Source organism: Calonectris borealis, chromosome 8 (assembly GCF_964195595.1).
Source record: "Calonectris borealis chromosome 8, bCalBor7.hap1.2, whole genome shotgun sequence".
NCBI classification, from domain to species: Eukaryota; Metazoa; Chordata; class Aves; order Procellariiformes; family Procellariidae; genus Calonectris; species Calonectris borealis.
This window is the reverse complement of record NC_134319.1, coordinates 28393020-28414636: the sequence shown is the minus strand read 5'-3', so window position 1 is coordinate 28414636 and position 21617 is coordinate 28393020. Positions and strand designations below refer to the sequence as shown.

The window sequence follows — 21617 nt, the reverse complement described above, 5'->3', positions numbered from 1 at the left end:
GAGTAAAATTTTAGATATTTTAAAAGAAATTATTTGGTTATAAAAGCAACTTTATGTATAGCCTCTAGGTGGCAGAATTGTTCTACGTTCCTGAAATTCACAATAGTGGTGAATTTAATGGCAAAATTGAAAAGGCGAAGGTGTGCCAGGTTAATAGCAACTAGTATCCTCATTAGTGCTTTCAAATGGAACAAGCGTTATTTAATTAGTTCCTCCTCCTGAATTTCAGAAGACTGAGTAGCTTGTCATTTCCAAGAGACAGTATGTGATCAAGTACAGCAGTGTCAAGAATTGTGATTGATATGCTGCCCAGTCCACAGTTTGGGAGAAATCTCTGAATTTCCAGTAAAAGCGTGTAGTTTAGACTTACTTTCTCACGAACAGAGCTGATTTTGAGTATCCTTGTATAATTGATATGTGCATGGCTCACAGCTCTTTAAAGGCTTTTTCCCCAGTATTTTTCTGACTGAAGAGAACTTCAGATACAGTTTTGTGTGAGTTCTTTCAGTCTTCGTGAAAAGAACTGGGTTTGTTCAAGGAATGGCTTTGCCTTTATAAGTGGATTCTGGTGGTCTTCCAGTTCCTGCCCCTCTGACTTGGAGCAGATTGACAACATGCTGACTGAGGTCAAGTGAACAAGCTTAGAGAAGCTTTGCATTACAGCTCTTTCTAAATGATTTCTACAAAATTCACCCCAGAAGTCTTTGTTCTGTAATTCATGCATTTGTTTTGTAATGCCAGTGGTGTTAATTAACACCATTTCAGTGTTAGTATACAATACTCTGGAAGAATCTAAGCATTTTGTGAATACTTTATACTATTCTGAACCAGTAAAAAAGCCATTTTCCTTAATTGATAAAAGGTTTCTTTTACTGATGAACCATTACTGAAAATTGTCAGTAATGACAGGCATTGTGTACACATCTCTGTAGCTTAAAATGCCTATTGAGTGGTAATGTAATAAGCATATGCCTTTCAAAAGTTTAATTAGCGTTTACATTTTTGTTTAGAATAAAGCAGTCCTACTAATATTACCAGGAGAAATGTGTTTTAAAAACCTCGATCGGTATAACTTCTTCAGTTGTGCCTCAACGACTTGGTTATCTGACAATACACTGCATGAAGTTATTAGAATTATCCTGTATCACTCTTGAATCAAGGATTTGTGAATGTGATTTGTGTACTTGCTTCCTCTAATATAAAATGAAAGGCTCTTCTGCTTAAATTACTTGGTGCCAAATGGAGTGAAGTTGTAATTCAAGATAAATATGAAAAGAACTGCACTACAATGTGACAGGGTTGTGCCTGTGAACCGTTAACAACCAGTTGAAGCTCAAGAAAAAGCTGGAAAGTGCAGGAGGTGGCTGCCTGTCTGCCTTGCCTCAGCTGCTCCACGCAGGATCTGGGAGAGCCCCTCGAGCGTTCCTAAGGACTCTTCCCTAGGAGTAGCTGAGCATGCTTGGGTGGAGGAAAGCTTCTTGTAGCGCAGGGCTAGGCAGACAGAAGGACTGTGCCTGAGACATCCCATCAGGAGGCCAAAAGCGGGCAGACAGGCTGTCGTTAGTGGATACGTACCTGGGCCTCAGAGATGAGACTTGTCCTGGAAATCTTGAGTAAAAATTTTTTCTTCTTGCTATAGCAGGAAGAGTTCCAAAGGGACTGTAAGGGCATGGTAGGCAAGAGGGGATAAGGATATTACAAGCACTTTGTGAAGAGTTTGGTTTACCTTGTGGCATAATGAAGCCAGTTAGATTTAGTTTGGGCCTTAAAGAATAGGGGGTAGCAATGATGCCTTAGAACTCTGTTTATGTTTGGGTCCTGTCACAGAAAAATAATCAGAAAATATCTATTTAAAAAATTGGTGCACTGGTTTTGTTTTTCTGTGAAGCACAAGTTGACCAAATGGTGTCTTCTGCCTGTGTTGTTATTACATGAAACGCAGATAGTCAGCAAGGTTCACGGGTATCTGATGTGTTTTTCAGAACTTTGCCAAAAATATTTTTGCAATTCTGCAATCAGTAAAAGCCAGAGAAGAAGGCCGAGCACCTGAGCAAAGACCTGCACCAAATACAGCACCAACGGTAAGAGGAGCACTTAGATGAATATGAAGGCTGTGATACCAAAAGTGAGAGTAGAGTGTCTTGTCATGATTAAATAGAAAATTTGTTTTGGTTTAGTTCCAATGAATGCACAACTTCAAGCATAACTTCACAGATATTCTTTGACTTACATTACATTTATTGGTATTTAAAGAGTTGAATATGTTAGTTTAATTTGTTCAATATGTTCTTGTTACTTAAACTGCTAGTGCCAGCTTCTGCATCTATCAAACACTAGCGACATCCTGCATCTATTTGCAAAAAATGTATTAGATGAGACTACTGCCATTTCAAACAAAATGTTTTGCTGTTTTTCTGACAGCTAGGGTAGCAAATGTTTAAGAATCTAGAACATGACTCATGAGTGGGAACAGCTTGAACCAGCTTTCCTTTGCCTGTAATAAATCAGGAGGATAGACTTAGAGCTTTGCTGTTTAAGTCTATCTAGGTATTAGACAGGATTTGTTTTGTGTTGCGGTGTTTACTATTGAGTTCTATTAAGCCTAATACATTCTTGAACTCAGTGGCAGTCTGCTATAAAAACTATTTAATCATATTTGGATTTGGTTCTGCTGCTTCTGCATTTAACAAAGAACTAAATTGAAATAGCAAGATGAATTCCAACATTTAAATATTTGCTTTGTGTTGAATTTCATAAGTTGTGCATGGGACTATTCAAATGTCCCATTCAGAATAGTTGTGAATGCATAACTAGACCGCCAACCAAAAAGATTGAATTGATATTTAGCATACCTCTAGATTGACGCTTTTTAAAAACTTTTTCCCCAGAATGCCTTTTTTCCTCCAAATTTGTTTTAGTTTTAGGAGAATTTTAGCTTAATCAGGCTGGCAAGGAACACTGTGTGTGTGTGGTGAAGGCTTAATCATGCGTTGTCAGTTGACACGTTTTTTTACCCTGCTAATTCTAGAGATACTACAAAAACTCAGTGATTTCATAAAACTTACAGATTTTTAGCTAGTGTCGTTTGTTACTGCTACTTTAGTTTTCCATATGTACTTCTAAATTCCGTTTCTGTAAGATTGTAAGTGGATGTTGAGGGGAAACATCAGAAGTTTTCAAATGCATTGAAACTCCTACAAAAGTGAACTAATTTTATACTCTTGAGCAGTTTCGTGTAATACTTTATGAAGTTCAAAAACCATCAAATATCTTTTCGTATGTTTTACAAATCTTAATTAACCTGTTTTAGGATCCCACTTTACGAAATAAGCAACCTATTCCAGCTGCCTACAACAGATACGATCAGGAAAGATTCAAAGGCAAAGAGGGTAAGTGGATTGTAATGCTTCTTCTAAAAGAAAAAAAAATTGGGAAATGAAACGACAAATTATAACGTTCGGGTTAGGAGATTTTCTGTGCCATTACTTTTCAAACCTAAGAAAAGACCAAAAAAAAGGTGTAACTATGCCTAAAGATGGCTTTTCCAAGTACTAAAGTCCAAAAATATTATATATTAGAAATTATTTCTACCTCCTAGGAAGCAAACTGAAAGCTTAAAACCAGAACTTCTTAGGGAAAAAAACCTAATTATTTGTTTAGGGAAGGTCATATGCAATTAATAAAAAAGCAGAACTGCCAATGTGACTGTCAAGTGCATAAAATGAAATAGATTGTCTGTCCTCAAACAATCACAATTACTTTACAAGTTGCTTCCAGTAATTACAAGTAAGTATTATTACCTTGTTATGTCTGTTTAAATTACAAAACAAACTGGTAACAGCAGTGCAAAATATTAGCTCCCTTCTGGAGAGAAGATGGAAATAATCTACAATATTTAAGAATTCTCACTTATTTTAAAATGGGATGGAAGGCTGAACTTGAGTGATGATTTGTCTTTCTAACTCAAAATTTTTCTTCTGTCCCCCTTGCTTTTTTTTAGTATCAGTTCTAGTTGTTTCATATTCAGTGTCTTGCTGTGTTTTTATTTTGCAAATCTTGTGTTTGTTGTGGTTGGATGTTTTTGTGTTTCTTGCAGAGGGCAAGGCAAATTTTGTTACGCTTCTGAGTTGCCTCTTCTAGTTCTCAAACAAAATCATTCTCTACTTTAATGAAACTGCCTGTGCATGCTTCTAAGGGCTTTCTTTTCTGGCTGCAATAACTTACATGCTGCTAAATGCCATTTTAAACTGTAGATGAGCAATTCAGCTTGCATCTTTTAGGGTATTTGGCTTTATCCAAGTTAGTACCATTTTTTGTTCAGGGAAACTGAATAACATTCATATGCTATGTATGTGAATTCTCGGATTTTGTGGAAGTACTGTACTGTAGCTGATTGTGTTCAATTTTATATTGAAATGACATGATCGTTTCTGCTATATAAATAAATAAAAAGCAAGAGTATATTACAGTACTACTTGGATATTCAGTTTTGGTCGTAACTGGAGAAATAAAAGCATAAAATACAACACCAAGGAGAATTTCATGCCGTAAGAAATTTGTGAAGGTTATGTTTTCCATGCACCTCATACTGGATAATGTACAAGAATTTCAGAATCTGACTGTAGCCATCTCTGAAGCTGTTTAAAAAAAAAGTTGTTTTGTAAATATGCACTTACATGTGAATACATCCTTTAGGCTTATGGGGTTTTTTGTGTGTGTGAAACTTACTATGGGAAATTTGGTCAGATATTCTATTATATCCTCTTGAAGTCTATTCCCTGTTGGCCTCAATATACTTTTATTTCAGTGCAGTGGTTTTTATTTACTACTACTCGTTGACAATTGCATGGGGGGTAGAAGAAAAAAGCCGAATCGGGATATTTGGTAGCTTTTTCAGCATTGAAAAATAATCTACAAATAGCATCCATGAAGAATTCATTGTTGTAAGAGCCAAGGGAATTTGGGAAAGAAAGGAAGGAAAAAACAAACAAATAAACAAACAAAAAACCACACACAAACAAACAAAAAAACCCCACCCAACAAAAAACCCCACCAAACCCCAAAAAACCAAACCAACTGTTCCATGAATATTTTTACTTCTTCACTTTCCTTCTGATAATATTTTAAATCTTCAAGACTTGCGTATTTGCCAAGTAGTTTTCCTTTTATTACCATTTCCTATTAAGAGTTAAAAATAGTAAATATCTATGCTGGACAGTATGAAATAAAAGGTGGAGAAAGAAATTAATGGGCAAGTGTAACAGTTCAAATGTACCAGTGCATATAAGTCATTGTGGACTCTTACAACAAGAAACTTAGGTAAAGGAATGGTCTGTGTCATTCTAGATGACAAATTACATAGTTCTGGTAAACAACCCATGTAGACAACGTCTGTGCTGAACAGGTGAATGTATTTTATACTTTTACTGCATGTGTGCGCTTCAAGAGGGAACTGAAAATAACAGGTTTTGCCTGGCAGGATAAAAGAACCCAGAAGAGTTTGTCAAGCAGCTCACCAGTGCAAGTTTAATGTAGAAATTTCTGAGCAGAAATCAAAGAAGAGATTAAATGATTGCCAGGGAAAATAAAATGTTTCTGCCTATAATTAATAATGCTGAAAAATCCATTTGTATGTTATGTGATTCTGAGAATGTGGTCTTCTGTCAGTGCTGAAATGGACTGGACTGGACTGCAGCTCTTGTTCCAGTTGAAAGGTTCTTTTATGATTATGGTCATAACAATATGGTTATGAAATGCCTAAAATGGTCATATTCTACCTGGGTAGTTATCATTATCACTCTGCTTCTTTCTAGGACATGTTTATGTGTCTTAACTTTCCAGTTTCTTAATATGGTTTAGTCACATTCAGAGTCAATTTTGTATTTCAGTTTCCTAGGTGTATTTAAAGAAATACGTAATTTAAGAATAGCACTGGTGTAATACCACGGTAGGCAAGTGTAGGCTAGCATTGGAAATACAAATTAGGTGTTCGAAAGAATGTATTTCAAATACAAGATTGACTTATGAAAGGTACTGATACAGCATTTATGGAAGTTATGTAGAATTAGTAATTAACATCTGGATTTCTTAGCAGAGAACCTAGAGATATTCAAGATATTTTCCTCAGCTCCAAATTAACTTTAGAAAATACCAGATGATCTTATTTACTTCTGGGGTATTCTATTATAAAACTATAACTTTAAAATTATAGTCTAACTGAAACTCACAGTGCAGGTAGTTTTCAAAAGCCATAATTAGGCATTAACGTTTTCCTATGCCATTCAGCACTGGTAATTCAGCTTAAAACTGAATTATACACATCCCTTGCAACCGTATCACAAGTGAACTCATTCCTTAAAGGATTTTTAGTTTAATTGCCTTCAAAATTAAGTTGTGGCCCCCAAATATTCAGTGTAGAAGTGAGATTGCAAGCAGAAATAGTCATCAATAAAAGTAAGATAAGGCATTTTTTGTTCTTTAAAGACTTTTTTTTTTTTACAGTTAATGTAGTAAGAACTTGGAATTACATGTGTTTATGGAACTCTTGCAGTATTGAGGATTTTGGGCAAGAGGTCTGAAGGAAAAGAGGGATGATTATTCAAGTTCTAGGTATAATAACTTGCACTCTTTATACCATTGTATCCAAGTTTATTAGTAATGATGGATAACTCCTGAGATAAAGTTGAACCCTATAGATTTGTATGACTGAAGGGTTTCTACATCTTACCCTATATGACTGTGCGTGTGGTTGGCTAGAGATTGTGGAAGGGAGGATTGTATGATCGTGTAACGACGTGTGTAGTAGTGATTTTGGCTAAAGATTGAAACAAAGCCAAGAGAGGCAATGTCTCTAAGCTTTTGCCTTTGTGTCTCACCTGTTTGCTCTCTCCTCAGAGGTATTGAAGCTGTAGGAAGGATTCACAGTAGTCCTCTCCTAATTGCATCACGATTGTGGCTTATTGACTATCTGCAATTTCATATAATACTACAGAATTCATGAAGATTTAAAGTTTAGGCAGCAAAGAGGTGAACTGTTTTTTCTTTGAATATCTGTGTGGTTTAATACAGAATTTTTCCATTAACAGTCTTGTTTTTGGCATAAGCAATTCAAAGCTCGTAGAGCTAAGATAGTAAATTCAGGAATTTTAACATGAGATGCATTAAGTAAACTGCTGAGTTGCAGCCAAATTTCTCTGCTTCTTGTGATGGATCATTATTTCTGATGCGGTGTATCAGGTTGCCTCTCTGGTTGGCTTACTTAAAATCTTTGTGCCAGATGGGACAGGCTTTGCTGCTAGAATGGTTTAGATTGCTTTAAGAGTAAATGTGAGGGGGGGTGGTAATTGTAAGTACTGTTCTTGAAGAGCAAATAATCAGTTATACCTGCAGTCAACGGAACTGCTTATGCAGCCCTGAGTCAGTAGTTGGTAGCTTTCTCTCAAATGGGTCTCTTGTTACTGCAGCTTTGGTTAGGCAGGAGAAAGAAATCTTTCCTTTGACATTCTTAAACTTAAAGTTCTGTGATATATGCCGTAGGAAATGTATTAGAATGTCTCTTGCGGATAGGACTCGTAGATATTTCCACAGTGAAGAACATGTTATTTGGCAGTGCACCCATCATGCTGAACTGTTCAAATGGTTTTGAGGTGAGGCGGTGAATGCCCTGCAATTACTTCCCTTGACTGCTGTTTCCTTCCTGTTGGTTTTGTTTCTTTCATGCTGGCAGTCAGTGATGGTACGGTCTCTTCAACAACAGAGAGCTCCATTCTGTGCTAAACTTTCTCTACTTTTCCCTTTGTAGTTTTACTCCTTTCCTTCATATTACTCCCTTTAGCTTATTTTTTAGACTTTATTTATGTCATTTATTAATATGCATCTTTACTAGTGATATTTTGTTCATGCCACAGACCATCTTGTTCAAACTACAGTCTGTCGTATCTTCTTGAGCAACATAATTTTAAAATCCTTTCCAGGATTTAAAGATCTTGTGCCCAAATGTCACTTGAGGCTTAGGAAGGTATCTCGTGTCCTCTCCTGTGTGCCTCAATGTTTGATATTTACATACATATTTATTGATGTATATGGTTTGCAGCTCAGCCAGTGGTATACCAAAACTTTGAGTTGATGTGATTGTTCTATAGAACATTCTAGGTACTAAACTGTTTTGGATGCCATACCTTGTTTTTTCCCCATTTTTTTGGGTGGCTTTGCCTGAGATCCTCTTTTTCACATGCTTGTTTCTTCGGGAATTTCAGTGTGTGAAATAGTGCTGGGATGACAATCTTGAAGATTTAACATTTTCTTGACCCATTAAGTGCATCTCTTAGTATAGATGGCAAAGTAAAGTTTCTCTGTACTGCCCCAAGTGTTAGGTCTTTAAGGCGTGTTCCAGGAGCATTGTTCTTGTTTGCCTTCTATTGTTGTTGTCAAGGTTTCAACATAGCAGAAGTCAGTTGTCATTAACAAAAAAAAAAAAAAAAAAAACAACCAAACAAAAAAACCCACCAACCCAAAAAAAACCCCAACCCCCCCCCAAACAAACAAAAACCCCCAAACTTTTAGTCCTATTTAGTGTAAATTGGAGAGAGTCTTGCTGTACAGCCACGTGATTTCAGTCTGTAATGGTGAAAAGAGTATTGTTTACCACATCCAAGTGTTTCCTTCAGGAAAGCTTGCTGTTGACTTCCTGCTATTGTTATTTTATGTTTGAATTATTCTTGTAATTGTGTTGAATTTTCAGAAACAAGCTGCAGTTTTTCAGAAACATGGCTAGCTTTCAATCAGTTGTAAGTGTTAAGCCTAGGCAACAGAGGACTATGAAGTTTTTAAACTTGAGATGACTCTGGACCATAAAAATTTTTTTCTTTCTCCTATACATTGTTAAGAAAGTTTCTTTATAATGAGAAATACTTTATAAATATTTTCTTTTAAACTGTGTGATTTCTGTTTACACAAGGAGAATAGGAAAACTGGTAGCAGGAGGTCCAGCGTTCTGAAACTTGGCTGCCTTGTTAGATTTTTATTTGTTGCATTCATTTTTAAGGTTATAGGATTCTGCTGTTTTTTTTCTAGCAGAGAATATGTGCAAGAGATTCACATTTGGAAAAAGATTGCGATCTCTCTCTATTTTCTGGCTTGGTGTGACCAAGTAGTTTGATAACTTTCAGTACTGTACATTCACTTCAGGGCTGGAAAACACGCACAGATTCATGTTGTAATTTTTTTTTTTATTAGTACTCTGAGAAACTTTTAAGAACTTGGTGTTAATATCTTATAAGATTATTACTGAACTGTTATATATGAACTTGCAGAGAATTTTGTAAACTAATTAGTGTAGCTTGGAAATTAAGGCATGAAACTTTCAACTTTTACTTGTTAGGGTATAGTACTGAAAAGGAGTGTTGAGTAAACTCTTATGTAGAATGAAATTCGGTGTCAGTGATTTGATTACCACGGGTGTGAATTGGGGTAGTGAATCATTTCCACGCAGTCTGCAGAGCTGTTGCTATCTGGGGTTTGAAGAGTATACAGCTGAAAAAAGAAGTGGTTATTCAATCTTACTCATCCACAATTCAAACAAAGTCTTTAACTTGAGCTCTTCAGTGTTTCAGAGACATGCTCCTTTGTTCTATTTATGTTTGCCTAGACTTCCTTCCAGAAATTCAGGTTAATTTGAGTCTTTTTAAAGCTACTATTCTTTTGGTAATGAATCAATGCTCAAGTTTGCACCCGGATTGGATGGCTAGAGCTGCAGCAGGTGCAGAATCAAAATGCAGAGTGACCTAGATTGACGTAGAGCAGTGGGCTTTAAGCAAATGGAAGGCACTTTGAGCATTAGTACTCGTATGCAAGGAAATGGAACATATGCCCAAATGGTGATGTAGAATATAATCAGTCCAATGAGCTGATGCATTAGTGTGCATATTTTCGTTTCCAGGTCTAATTCTTTTAAATGAGGAGGCACTCAGATTGATGCGTGGTGGTGCTAGAAAGGTAACGAGTGATGAACCACACTGGAAAAGTGTATGATTCTTTTGACAGTCTTTAGGTCATTGAACTGTGAAATTGTGACCATAATACACGCAATGACTGGAGAAGAAAAGATAGTCTTAATGTTAACTGATGATAGTGTATGTTTTTGAAGCACTAGAACTGATTATTCAGTACTAGTTATTGTGTTTATTCTCTAAAGATGTAGTTTTTAAGGCATTTGTTGATGTCTGTGTTTTTAACAATGCTTATAAAACTGATTATATTTGGTAAACAGAAAAAATTGCAATACAGTTTGTCGTAATACATTAATGTTGGGCTTTGCATTCTCTACTCTTGAATGTTAGACCTGCGTTTAAAGTATTTAATATGGACTGCTTTTTACCTGAAGGAAATATGTATGATAACTTTCTTGTAATTTTATTGAAAAATCCCAATGTATTGAAGTAACTCAAGTAGGTTTTTTTAGCAGTTGTTCTGCATCTAATTCCAAGTTTAAGAATAAGGATCCAAAGTCTTGCCATCATGATACTTTTATTTAAAGGGCTCCTTTCTTCTTAAATACCCTTTTCTTAGTAGATGGCTTATAATTTTAACTGCTTCCTCTATTACCATCAGTGAAGCTATGACTTTGAAACTGGAGTTGCAAACTAATTCTTGGCCAGGCATTAATATTTCATCTCTGTGCTGGTGCATGACTCAGCAGCACAGGTTTGAGCTGGTTTGGGAGGGAGGGGAGAAACGTATTGCCTTTGTGCTCTTAGTCAGAGGGTATGGTACGGCATTTATGCTGATGTATGCCGGGGGCATGTACCCTGGTGCTCCAGTTTGCTCTGTGTTCTGCTCCTCTTCACTGTGGCCTGTGGGTCCTCTTGTCAGGCACTGCCCTTGGAGAATGCTCTGGAAGAAGTGCCTGTCTGCTTGCTGGCCTGGTCCTTGATTGTCTTTTTCAACCAGCTGCATTAACCTGGCTAACACCCTCAGCAATTTTTGAAATGGGAATGCAGCTATAACTGTGGAGTCCCTGACTTGGAAGCATTAGTTCTCTGCTTTGCACGGGCTGAATACAGTGAGTGGAGCTGAAGGCACTACTGTACGTGGCCAAGTGTACAAATTGTTGAGACCTTATAAAAAGGCAGAAAAGTGCAAGTGGCAGGGGTCTCACTTGTAGCAGTGCTTATTTCTTTAAGAAAAGTCAGTGGCTAGTAGAATATCACATGGTGAATGTGAGAGCATCAGGTCAAAGAAGCTATATTCTGAGAAAAGAGTGTCTGGGCTGTTACCAGTTAAAGGAGGACTGCTGTGGTTATCTGGAAGCTGGCAATGCTTAACTTTCATTCACCAGTTGCTTGAGAGTTTGAGGCAGGAAATTTGAGAGCCGGTGGGCAGTTTGGGAGGTGGTAGCAGGTAGCAGACCCTCGTAGTGGCTGCAGTAACTGTTTGCAGGAATGTAAGTGGGTACCTACGTTCTACTTTGACCATTTAGCATCTCTTAGATTTACATTAATAAGGAAAAGTACTATGCTATTATTTACAGATTATCAGGACTCTCTTATTTACTACCTGAGTAGCTGTTAAATAGCATTGGAAGGCCTGTGTAGCTGCTGGAAATGTTCAGCAGGCAAGAGTGCCCACTCTAATGCTTGAGGCAACAGGTGGCTCCTTAGGATCCTGCTTGTTTGCTTCTCCTGCTAGGAGGAAGGGTCAGCACCAGGAAGCTGGTGAGAGCCAGAGCTTCTGTTTAGTGGCTCTTGTGGCTCATTAAATGAACCAGTTCACATTTTGTGAGGGACTTGGGGAGATTTTTGCAAAAGATGAAACCACTGGCGGTTGAGCAGAGGATTGTTCCCTGCCAGGTGCCTCTCTCCCCTTTGATTTACTTTCTAACTGTGCTGCTTGCTCTGTGGGCCTTGATTCCCTTTGCAATGCTGATGGAGACTTGGGTTAGGGCTTTTTGATTAATTCAGAAGGAATGCAGAGTTTTATTAGGGACAAAATAGAAAAAGAGTCCAGTGGAAAGAAATAACTGAAACAGGGAACAAACGTGTAGAACTAATTATAGAACCAGGATTTGTGCTGAGAGGAAAGGAACTGTGGCAGGCCAGGCACAACTGGGGATGCTGCTTTGCTGGTCTTGTTAAGGAGTGTCTGTATTCTTTGAAGTTTGGGAAGAACATCTAGTTGAAATAGTTGGAAATTCTCCATGTCACAGGCAAGAGGAACCCGTAATAGGTAGTCTGGAAAGAGGAAAGGTTCCTCTGGTGGTGACCTTCTGAAATTCACAAACAACGGTCAGTCTAGATTATACACCTCCGATTTATGTCACTCCAGGTCAGCAAAAGCATCTCTTAAACTTAGGGGAGCTCTACCAAGTATTTTGCAAGGCTTCAGGGACCACATGAAATATTAATATGCTCCTTGCCCAGAAACAGTGACCTATATAGTCACAGAGAAAACTGCTATCCGTGGAAGTGTTCATCGGATGCAGCTTCACTATCTTTAGCTCAGGTTCAGCTGTATGAGCCCTGAGCTAAGGCTCAATGCATAATTACATCTTGGGGTTGGGGGGCAAGGTGGTAGGGCAATATCAATTTAGAAAAGGAAGCTAGGTTTCTTTTTCTTTTTTTTTTTGGTAGAGAAGACTGCATTCAGGTCTGTCTCTACCTGCATTTTGCTTTCTCAGAATCAACTCAGTTGTCCTGGTTTCGTCTGGGATAGAGTTAAATTTCTTCCTAGTGCTGTGTTTTGGATTTAGTATGGGAAGAATGTTGATAACACACTGATGTTTTTAGTTGTTGCTAAGTACCCTGTTAGTCAAGGACTCTTCACAGGCTGGGAGGGAGCATAGCTGGGGCAGCGGGCTGAGCTGGCCAACGGGGTATTCCATACCATATGATATAGCTGCCTGCCGAGTTAAACCACATCATCTGTGTAGTTCAGAAATGTTAAATCTGGCAGAAGGGGAGGGGTGGCCTTGAGAAGCCAAGATGAAGAAGTGCTGGAGCTGAGGTGACTTTGTGTAAAACAAAACATTGGTAACACTAGACCTCTCCACTTGGTAGTTGGTGGTAGGTCTGGTAGCATAATCAAGGAGGTGAGGTGGGGAAAGTAAAGCCAAAAACAGTGTTCAGAAAGTAGATACCTATCTCTGTGGTGAGAGGAGTATGATCGGTTTTCAGCTCTCGGGTATCTTTTCCTAGGTACTGGAGAGTTATTAAATCTGGGAGACTTTTCTGCCTCATTTCCTACAAGTGTCTGATAATCTTTCTCATCTAAGGAAGAAAGAATGAGCCATAGATGCTTCCTAGAGCATCTGCATTGTTTTCAAGGTTGTCTGGGTTTCAATTTAACTTAATTTACTCATGATAAGAGCAAGAAGCTCTAACAGTCTTGAAAATCTAGTATTTTTCTTGGACTTCTTGTCGATTCAGGTATGAGCATTACTTTGATTCTGCATTATTTTTGGTCTATTATGTTTTTGTGCTGATGCATTGGGTAAAGGTGGTGTAATAAATGGCAATAATCTTCCAATTCCCAATAGCTGTTTCTGCACAGTATCAGTTACCTTTACCCAAGTCCAGTTGAAATAGCCCAAAATTTGCTTAGGGGTAGCCAAACGCTTGCCTATCATGGTTTGATTGGTGATTATCAAGCCATTTTAAAGTATGAATTAATTGGGTGGTTGGTTGGTAGGGTCAGTTGACAGTAGATGCACAAGGCTAGAGAATTTACAAAAGGAAAAAGGTTTTCATGCAAGCCCTGGTGGCAATATTCAGGAGCTGACTTCGATCTTAGAGCACTGAGAATAGGAGGACAGAGAAGGAGTATTCAAAAGCAAACAGGCTAGTGGCAGCAGGTTTATTCACTGAGCACTTCCAGGCTTCTGGACTTACTCTGCATAAATTCAGTCTCATTTTAAAACTACTTAAAAAAAAAAAAAACGACCCAGAACAACCTTTTTATCACCTTTAGTCTGGTAGTGTGAATTTATGCAGATTCTATCCTCTGTATCATATGACAATGGCGTTGTTGCTCTTCTGCACTCCAGAAGTGAATTTATCATGTTAAGTGGCCACAGTTTTATAGTCAGCATGTAAACCCATTTCTTACTAAGTATATTTTTCCATTAATACAACTACAAGTTGAATATGTTGCATTATAATGTGTTCTGGGAATATGAGGTACTTCTCCATTTTGTAGTGAAGAGAATTTCTGAGACTGCGTGCGTGTTGTAACATATTCTCACAAAGATTTAAATTTATATCCTTTCTCTGGAGTGGTTTGAATGATTCCGTGCAGCAGCAAAAGCTTACTCTGGTTACAGGAAGCAGAAATACCAAGTGGACCTCTGTCTAAAGAAAACACAGATTTTCTAATTACTAACCAGGTTTTGTATTGTAAACAGAACCTAAACCACTACCAATAGCAAGATGCGTTCTTTGCAAAAATAATTTCAAAGATATTTCCAGTGTGGTCCCTTTAGACATGACATCCCTATGTTCATAATGGTTTACAAGAGACTTTCTTCCTTTGCAGAAACGGAAGGCTTTAAAATTGATACCATGGGCACCTATCACGGAATGACTCTGAAGTCTGTAACGGTAAGCTAAAAGTCTTTTCTTAAATATGTTTTATAGAAATGATAGTGTACACATATCTGTATCTATATCTATCCATCTATATATCCTGTCAGCCTGGCCTAGGTTCTGGAAGGTCACTTTGGTTGACTAACAGAATTGATGAAAGTTCTTCTCTGTGAAAAGATAAAACATGTTTTGTTTTGGTCTGCACATTTTAGAGATCTTTGCTCAAGGGATTTGTCTGCAGTAAAAAGCTGTGCTGGGAGGGTTTTGCTGGCAGGTTCTTCTTGGGGAGGTGCAGCCTTCTTGTGCTTGACTGTGCTAAGATACCCAGCTTTTTGCTAGCCTTATGTATGTCTATGATGGACATCTTTCATAATCATAAGTGATAAAACTAGGTTTTGGAGTATCGCGCTGTTTCCTACTCTGCGTTTAATAAGAATAAATTTGTTTAGTGGTGGAAGAATTTGACCTCTGCGTTACTGTTGAAGCTTTCTAGCCTATTCAGATGGATTTCTTTTGTATGACTTTACAATGCTGTCAGTGGGAATTGCTACGTACACAGATGAGAAAGAGAGACCCTCCAACAGATTTTCCTTTTTTTTTGGCCAATATTTGTCTGTTTTTGTGGAAGCAGGTTGAATGCTCTCAAACAAATGCTGTTTTGATCTGCTGGTAAGTAGGACAGATGCTACAAAACTAATGTAGAGCCCTCATTAAGGTTTTTGCCATCTGCATACCTATATAAATCTGATGAATAGACAGCACTAAACACTTTCCTGAGTCCATGCACTACTTCTAGTTTGCACTTCTAATTTGAACATAAAATAGTATCTTGAATGTAAATTTCTTAAAAACATTTAGAGCTTTTTCTTGTTTGATAAGAGTTCTTGCCCAAGTCTTTCATTCCCAATGTCCTCTGGACTTAAAATACTTTAAAAAAAAAAAAAGGAATATTTTAAGGAAGGAATCTACTTAGTTCTAAACAGTGTTGTTTCTAGATTAACTCAGAAATTGATTGGATGAAGGAGGAAAATAATGCATTTTGTCTGAAGATTTGTTCTTGAACCTTGCACGAATTTAGGGCTGCTTTATGAGGGATCAAGCAGTGGTGTTATACCAAACCCAGGTTTCTATGGTATAATGTATCTGTTTCAAGTGGTAGTGACTTGAAACAAGTTAATAAATGACTTAAATAGGTTCTGTTTAAGTTGCCTGTGGGGAGGAAAAAGAAAGAAAGAAGGAAAAAAAAAAAAAAAGCAAGATTATAGTAAAGTAGAAATGTTGTAATGTTTTAAGCTTGTCAGTATAAAAACTATAAAAGTGAAGGGATGCACAGTAACTCTAAAAATGATATATTTTAAGTTCACTAAAAAATAATTAAGGAATCCTAGCTTATGTATTCAGCTTATGTATTCATACTACCTAGAGTTTTGAGGTAGAGTTATTAAACTGTCCTTGCTGGTTTCTTTCATTAAGAAAGAAAATATAACTGATATTAAATTACTAGTAAATCTTTTTGCAACATAAACTAGAATTTTTTGAAATAACTATTTAAGAAGTATTGCATGACTGCACATAAAGCATCATCTGGTGTCATGAGAAATATTAAAACTCCATCTGTCATTTAGCGTTTTTCTAAGAAAGAATTCGTAAGGCATTTTTGGAGCCTTATTTTCCAGACTATTAAAAAGGTGCCCTAAATGTTTAGCTCATTCATAAATTTCAGTGCAATACTGACTTTGTGTTTCAGATGGGGGAGAAATAAATCTGTTAATTATGTGACACAGAAATGTTCATCTGTTTTTCTCTAAACTTTGTCACAATGGTGGACCACATAGTTCTAACCCATAATCTTCAGATCGTTGTTTTGTATAGAATACTTAATCTCCTACCAGTTAGCAAATTTCACATTATGCTTTTACTCAGTTTTTTTTGTGGTTTATTCCTATTTTTTAAGCTAGGCAAAACTAGGGAGGAAATGGGAAAGTAATTTCTTCCTCTAGAGGTTTAATGGAAAAGTACATTATACTCATTGGCTAAATCTTAGGAGTATGGAGGATAGCATTGGAATTGCATTCTACCTACATGATGTCATCTGCGACCCTCATTATATTGGTATAATAACTTTTGTGAACTCATCAAACATTTCAAAGGAATTGAAGTGTTAGGCAGCTCTTTGTTAGAGACTGTCTTCAAACTTCAGGCCTCTGATTTCCAGATGAATGGTGAAATTTGAGAGGTTCATTTTTATGCCATTGTTCTCCTTGACTTGAGTCGCTCCTCTTTCTTCTATGGTGTTTGTTTCCATTAATGTATTTATAGAGAGCAGTCATACTCTCTTAAAACTTCTTGTTTTGCTTGGCTAAATGAGTCTTATTATGAAATAAGCTTTCAATTCCCATGTGAGTTTTCTTTCTTTAGCTATTCCAGTTAGAATTCATCTTTTTTTTTGAGCATGGAGAAGTAAAATTTCATGTAGCCTTCTAAGTGAGATCTCACCAGTGGTCTGTAGAAAGCCATTAAGAATTTTGTACTGCTTCTGAAATTATAAATATTGCCTTGAGATGGATGAATTATGTATTTTACTTTATCTTTGTTCTTTATCACTTTTTTGTATCATCTTATTTTTGCTCTAGTTTCCACTTTGGTTATGAGTTGCATGTTGGAAGAGATTGTTTATCCCAGTGTGGTGGTTCATTTGAGTGTTTAACATTATTGGTAGTATCATCTACCCTGACTTTTGTTCTCTCTGTATTACATTGATTCCTTTGGCTTCCTTGTCACACATTGTCTTTTATTTTCTTTGTCTGAACGAAACAGTTTGTTTTGATGGGTAGTCTTCTCTTTAAAAGGTTGATGGAGCCATTAGCTTCAAATAGTTTTGATCTTGTTAGCAATTGAAAAAAACTTTGTCGACTATGCTTGTTACCTGGAGTGTAAACCGTGACCCACTGTCTGGAGTTGCCTGTCTGCTTCTCATGTAAAATTTGTACGAAGCTTTTATTTGTTTTACGTTATATTCCCTACATATCTTCCACTTGCACTCTGCCGTATTGTAATTCTCTGTAATGATTTTTATGAAATGTGCAAAAGTTCTGTTTTGTGTTTGTTCTTGCTGAAATGTGAGTTGTCCTAGATGCTTGTTCTTTTTAACAGCAAAACAAAAACTTCTGCATCTTGACTGCTTTCTTTTCATCAGTGATGTTGGAAACTTTCTCAGCATTCAAAACTTGTGCCAGAACAGATGGTGAATGGTGGGCTTTTTCTGAAGTAATGTCAGCTAAAATAACTTGTGCTGCTGGCAGTTCTTCCCTGTAACAGGGTTTTTGCTTAATTGGCACACTTACTTTCTCTTAGGAAGAACTGTCTTATTTAATGAATTTTTATTGTGAAGGCATGACTTCATTATTCTGGACCTGGAATTGTTTGTAACAGGAAATCTTCCTCAGAAAGCCTTTTTTAATACCTGTGGCACCTTCTATTTGGCTGGATTGATGATGTTTTGGAAATGAGTAAGCTAGTGGTGGTAAGCTCTTGCTGTCTAGTTACCCAGCAGTTCATGTTGCAAATTGTGCAGCGTGACTTTTAGAAACCTACAGGTCTACGTGCAGGCTTCACTTCAAAGCATAATCCCCTGTATAGCAGGGCAACTTCTGTTTTTTAAGTAGGGAAATTTACTGTTTGAGATGGATCAAATAAGAGCTATGGAAGATAAGTATGTTAGTATTTTTGTACCATGCAGGGTGTGAGGGAATGCTGAGAGAAAATCTTAAGCCGATATTCTCAACATGTTCTTTCTTAATTGTGTAAATTTGACATGTTCAGGGCATTAGCCCTTCTGCTAAAGAGAAATGTTAACTTGGAGTCTAAGCCAGTGTCATCTAGAGGAAGCCTAGAAAGTGGGTCTGATCTTTATATATATAATGAAATTGAATTTTGGACTACTGGTTTCCATAACTAGAATATGTGAAGTATTTGACTGTTACTATAGCTTGAGATGTCAAGATCAGAACAAACTAGCTATCTGCACCTACGTCAGGATATTGGAGAAGTTGCTTGTTCCGTGAGTGTCTGATAAAGCTGGCTTTTATACATTGGTACTGAAGTGTATCCTCATCCAAGCTGAGGGCGTGCTTTGTATTGACTGTGTGCACATGCAAATAAATTTGTTTCTCCATGACAATAATAGTCACGGTGATGCTGGTTTTACTCATCTTTGTGTGTTTTCTTAAGTTTTTATGACTTTAACATGAAAGAAAGGAATAGAGTGATAGCCTGTGGAGTTCTGTGGAATGATTTCCTCTGAGTTCTGAGAGTCCTGACTGGTCACGAGCTGCGATTCAGTGTGGTTATAAACTTGGGTGCAAGCAAGTAAGATCTGCATAGTACTACAGTAGGCCCTTGTAGAAATTACTTTGTTGCCTTTCCTAATTGCTAGAAAGCTCTCTGGTTTTAACTTCTGGTTTCTTCTAGTAGAAGAGGTTGCTGAAGCTCAGAAGCTTCCTTTGTCTTCTGTTTTTGCTGCTAGTAATGGAATCTGTCGTTGATCATCTGCACTCATAAGCAGCCAGAACTACTGTTGGCATTTCTTTCTCTTACTGTTCAGTAAGCAGGTGGATACAACAGCTCTTTTAGGTATTGAGATGATACCCTTACCAGATAGTTTGGGGCTACGCTTGAAGAATCAGCATAGTTAGTGAGGGTTTCAGTTGAGGCACTTCGCTTGTAGCAAACTCAAAGGCAAATTTCTGCAGTGCATTCAAAGATGTAAGTTTTCTCTCTAGAAAGAAATGCTATGTAAGTTTTCCGTGCTTCTCAGTTCAGTGATAATGTTTTTCCTACAAATTAACGAAAGTAACATCCATCTTTCCAGTGTAAACTGCCAGGCTTTACAACAATCTCTCAGTTGTAAAATTACCCTGAGTAAACATAGGAGACTATCAGTAATTAAAGAAAATACATTACATTTCAGTCAAAACAAATACATTCCATAGTCCAGACAGAAAACAACTAATAAAAAAAGGAGGTCCCTATGTAAGCCACAGTACAAGCAGGCTTAATTTCAGAAGAATTGGAAAACTGGTTCAGCACCTCTAAGGTCAGCAGCTTTTTTCATCAGTTTGTGGTCAGTGTCAGATTTTGAGCATTAACTAATCAAAGGATGTTGCTGTTGTTGCCCCCAAAATCTCTTGAGTATGGTATAGTCTCAGTGATTTTATTATTTTAACTGAGAGGTTGTTTAACCTCTGGTGTATTTTCAAAGGATTAGTGTGTAGTAGAATGAAGGGAAATGCGAAGTTTCTGGCACCTTAAAGACTGGGCCACTGGAGAGGAGGCGTGTTGGGGTAGAAGTAATCAACATGGTGTATGCACGTATTTTATATAAAAGACTTCAGATAATTGATACGTTTCTGTGTAAGTAGGTAAATCCACGAGATCTTTTTTTTAATTTATCATGAGGAATTAAGAGTGTGATTCAGTGCCAAAACTTAAAATGACTTTTCAGAAGCATATGGTGGAATTGGACGTTGTCTCTCAATGTACAGATAGATAGCACTTATCTTTAAAAAACAGATAAAAATGTAATACATCTTAAATATTAAATAGCAGAGATATAACTACTTATCCACATGTCACCAGTTTTCTGTGTCATGTCCTAATCTCATTAAAATATTTGAGAGCAGTGGTATTGAGGGAGGAGTCAACAAAACAACAGACTCTCTGAAAACGTTCGAAACGGGCTCTGAAGTGGAGCATAATTTTCTTGCAGTCAGTGTATAAGCTGGTCATTATTCTTGACACGAGTGTAACACCAGCCTGCCCACACTCTCCGCGGGCCGAGCAGTGTTCTGTGAACGCTGTGTCCACACTGTTCAGTTTTTAACCATCAAGAGGAGGTGAAGAAAACTGTAACCACTGTCATTAGAAGAGAGTTCCAGAGATGATGCTGGAGGTAGAGACTTTTGTTTTCATTGGATTTATAAATTTTTTTCATGTTAAGTATATTTATCTGTAACTGTAATTCAAGCATAACCATGAAGTTCTTGGTCTGTGAGGGTTAAGGGCTAGGACATGACCACTCACTCAAAAAATCCTGAGCTGGAGAAATGGATGTTTCCCCAGAATAGTCTGCCAGCAACCTTACACTGCTCTGGGGTAACAGACTAGGCGACCTTGCGTGTCTGTATTGCTCTACTGAGAGTGGATGAAATGCAACCAAGTTTCCTAAGGACTATTACTGTATGTTATATTTAAGGTCCACAGAACAATTTTAGTGGTTGGCATTTCATTGCCTGAGTCGTGTTTCAAACATTAAGTAAATTACTCTCCCTTAAAGAGTTTTAGTGTAAATAGTCAAGCTGATAGAGACCAAGGAAAATCACGTACAAATGCTGCTTTCAAGAAAACATGTTAAGTTGAACAATGCTGTACTTGTTTTCTCAGCAATTGTAAATCATGTACATCTGTGCCAAGATATCTTGCCGTTGTACTGCATTATACAATAGAACTGCCTGTTTTGTTCCTTATAATAGGTTTTATTTTATTTTGAGACTAAGAACTGCAAATTCAAGAAAAGAAGTGGATGTCGTATAACCAGTCACACATCTGGAAGTTAGGCATTGCTATGTTGCCCAGTATGCTACTGAACAAAAGAGGGAGCAAGACCTGGAGCCATCTAGCTTTGTTACTGAGTGAACGTGTCTGAAGTCACTGTTCCGTGTAAAACTTGATTGTGTCAGCGTGCTAAGTGTGCTTGTGGCATGCCTGTCAGGTCCTTGAGTGATTTAAATGGAGGAGTGCTAAGTATGAGAATCCAAAGTATTTCTGAGTATACATTGAAGTGGAGCTTTAGATGTCCAGGGAGCTTTACTTAAAAAAGCTTGAGAGCCTTAAAAATTCTTGGTATGAATTTTAAGATGACTTGTAGACCTGTCTTGACCTAAAGCTGAATGATATGAGTTTATTTGCTAGCCCTATGGGTGTTCCTTGAGAACATGTACATTGTGCACTAGGACTCAGATCCTTTACGAATGGTTCAGGAGT

General features: G+C 37.3%; 1 protein-coding gene across 1 annotated transcript in view; it reads left to right on the top strand.

Annotated features, from left to right (window-relative positions):
* CDC73 (cell division cycle 73) overlaps positions 1-21617 on the top strand; it is a 110519-nt gene that overhangs the window by 18916 nt on the left and 69986 nt on the right. The window contains exons 8-10 of the mRNA XM_075156563.1: positions 1983-2081; positions 3311-3389; positions 14527-14591. Of these exons, the coding sequence (XP_075012664.1) occupies positions 1983-2081; positions 3311-3389; positions 14527-14591 (243 nt within the window). The remainder of the gene's footprint in view (positions 1-1982; positions 2082-3310; positions 3390-14526; positions 14592-21617) is intronic.